Source organism: Sitophilus oryzae, unplaced genomic scaffold (assembly GCF_002938485.1).
Source record: "Sitophilus oryzae breed Bouriz unplaced genomic scaffold, Soryzae_2.0 scaffold_169_pilon_pilon, whole genome shotgun sequence".
In the NCBI taxonomy this organism is placed as follows: domain Eukaryota; kingdom Metazoa; phylum Arthropoda; class Insecta; order Coleoptera; family Curculionidae; genus Sitophilus; species Sitophilus oryzae.
The window spans coordinates 406,038-408,611 of NW_022146390.1; the positions used below are offsets into that span (position 1 = coordinate 406,038).

A 2,574-nucleotide genomic window follows, 5' to 3' on the forward strand; every position below is an offset into this window, starting at 1 on the left:
CCAGCGGAAAGTTACTAGAATGCCTATTAAGAGATAGACTGGAATCAGAACTAGAAGAAGGCAACAAACTTCACCCTAATCAATTCGGCTTTAGGAAAGGGAAGTCCACCATTGACGCATTAAACATGGTGGTCAACGAAGTAGATCGAATTAAAACTAAGAGTTACCGACATAGAGGATTTTTGGGATTACTCACCCTTGATATAAGGAACGCTTTCAATTCGGCTCCATGGCTGGGCATTGCAACTCAATTAGAGCATAAGAGAATTAGCCCATACCTTGTACGCATGGTACAGTCGTTCCTGTCACATAGATATGTCATCACAGAGTACGGCGGGAAACACAGAATGACGTGCGGAGTCCCTCAAGGTTCGATCCTCAGACCCACCCTCTGGAATATATTTTACGATCAGATACTTAGAACCGATACAGGCCTGAGCAACACGATCTTAGCTTACGCGGACGATCTAGCCCTCTTAAAAACTGCATCCACCTACACGATCCCCGAAGAAAAGATTCAGACGGCTGCGCTAGCGATTAAAAAAAATTAAGCTGGAAAGCATGGCGCTAAAACTGGGCCCCCTGAAAACCATTGAGCTGGTCATTCTTGTTGGACAACGCAAGGCAAAAGATCTGCCATTTCAAACCTGGATAATGAAGTTATAAAACTTCAAAAGAAGGTTAAATTACATGGGGATCTGGTCTGACTTTGGGCATGCAAAATGACTTCACACGTCATTGCGGTAAACTGTGGGATAAACGATCTGGCATCATCCAGCATCTGGCGAGAATAACTCCCAATATCGGAGGACCTCACGCGGAAAAAAGAAGACTTCTCGCTTCGGTAGTTCATTCGACCATACTCTACGCATCGCCGATCTGGGACAGATCTATGCGCTTCAAGCATTACGAAAACATGCTAGAAAGAATAAATAGGAAGTTAACAGTCAGGGTTGCATCGGCATACTGCACATGTCCAACAGTAGCAGTACTGTGTCTTGCTAAGATACCTCCAGTCCGTCTACTGATCCAGGAAAGACACCAAATATATAAAATGGAACTTCCTTCCGGAAAGAGGCCAGAAACATGGTACTAAAGCAATGGCAGACACGATTGGAAGCATATAGCGGATGGACAAAGATTTTCATACCCAATATTAAAGATTGGATAAAATGCGACCAAGCAAACACGGACTATTACATCACGCAAGCCATGACCGGCCATGGAGTATTTGGCGAGTATCTGCACAGGATTCGCAAGGCTGACTCTCCTCAATGCTGGTATTGCGAGGAGTCAGACTCGGCTAACCACACACTATTTGAGTGTCAGGCGCACGAAGATTTACGGGAAAACGCAGAAACAGTATGTGGTACGAACGGAACTACTTGTTCCCTAATGTGTTATCGATGCCTATGATCCTTATGATAGGCAGTCATTTTCGCGCCGTGCCTGCACCCCGTGTCCGCTGATGTTTGCGAGTAGCGGAGTAGTAGGCTTTGGAAACGTTGAATGTCAGAGATTGTTGATTTCGGCCCGGAGAGGACATCGTTTGTCAAGCTAGTTAGAATTATATTTTAAATATCAATTCTACAATATATTAATCTCCCGATTACACTGTAGAAGTAACGATGAGTTTAATCCAGCGTTCTTATGCCGTAACGGCGTATTTCTGACTTACTGACGACTATTGACTTGACTTTGACCTTTGACCATATCGTTTTGTAAAGGCGTCGCGTCGCGTCGGTTTCGAGGATCTATTCGGTCGTCTCAGATACGGGTACCCGTAGGCGTCGGATTTCGGATACCGTCGTCGGATCGGCAAAGCGCGAAAAGAAAACCGGAGGGATCATTCTGCTAGCTCTAGTGCTCGAAAATATTAGCGGAAAAAATGCAGTGCTGGAAAAATAAGCGTCATATCACCCCTACAAGTAACAGACTCCAGAAGATAACAGGAAAAGGTAGTGAGCCACACATTATCTGAACAAATCTCTTCTGAAAGGTATTTTAGAAATGGCTAGAAAAAATCGAGGATAAATACTAAGGTAATTTCACATAAATTCTAGTATTTTTATACAGTAAAAATTGTTGTCATGGAGACAGATTTCAGTTTAAAGTAATTGTTCGGATTTTTCGATTTCGCATTTCGGTGATATGAATCGCCTCGTGGTTCAAGAGGTCTCCAAGAGCGGGCGCTACCGTGGTCAGTTGATAAGGGTCCATTTCGCTTGCGAAAGAAGATGGCTGCGAACCCTTCAACAAATTGGTATGTTTTACCAGAAAGTAAAATTCATTGCCAAAATTAACAGTTAAATAAATATCTATCTATGGTCCTCTCTAGAGTGAACAAAAATTCTAGACATGTTACCTAGCATAATAGTTATGTTGAGTACGTGTTATTTTATCTCATTAAACTTCTTGTTCAAGCCGAAACGTGGAACGGTGGTTTTCAAACATGATTTTTATTGTGCTTTGAAATATTTTGTTGAGCTTTAATTAAAAATATTAAACAAAAGTCGAACAGTAATTTAATAATTTAAAAAAAAAAAAAGGTAAATAAAAAATATATCAAGTATA

The 2,574-nt window shown here is 41.7% G+C and overlaps 1 protein-coding gene across 1 annotated transcript; it reads left to right on the forward strand.

The window, feature by feature from the left end:
• The first annotated feature begins 715 nt into the window (after positions 1-715).
• On the forward strand, positions 716-1,096 carry LOC115881140. Its single transcript, XM_030898520.1, has one exon. The coding sequence runs from the start codon at positions 716-718 to the stop codon at positions 1,094-1,096; it is 381 nt and encodes a 126-aa protein (XP_030754380.1).
• The last annotated feature ends 1,478 nt before the right edge of the window (positions 1,097-2,574 follow it).

What these genes read in the sequence shown, in the direction of transcription:
- LOC115881140 (XM_030898520.1), top strand. Translation starts at nt 716, where the DNA reads ATGCAAAATGACTTCACACGTCATTGCGGTAAACTGTGGGATAAACGA.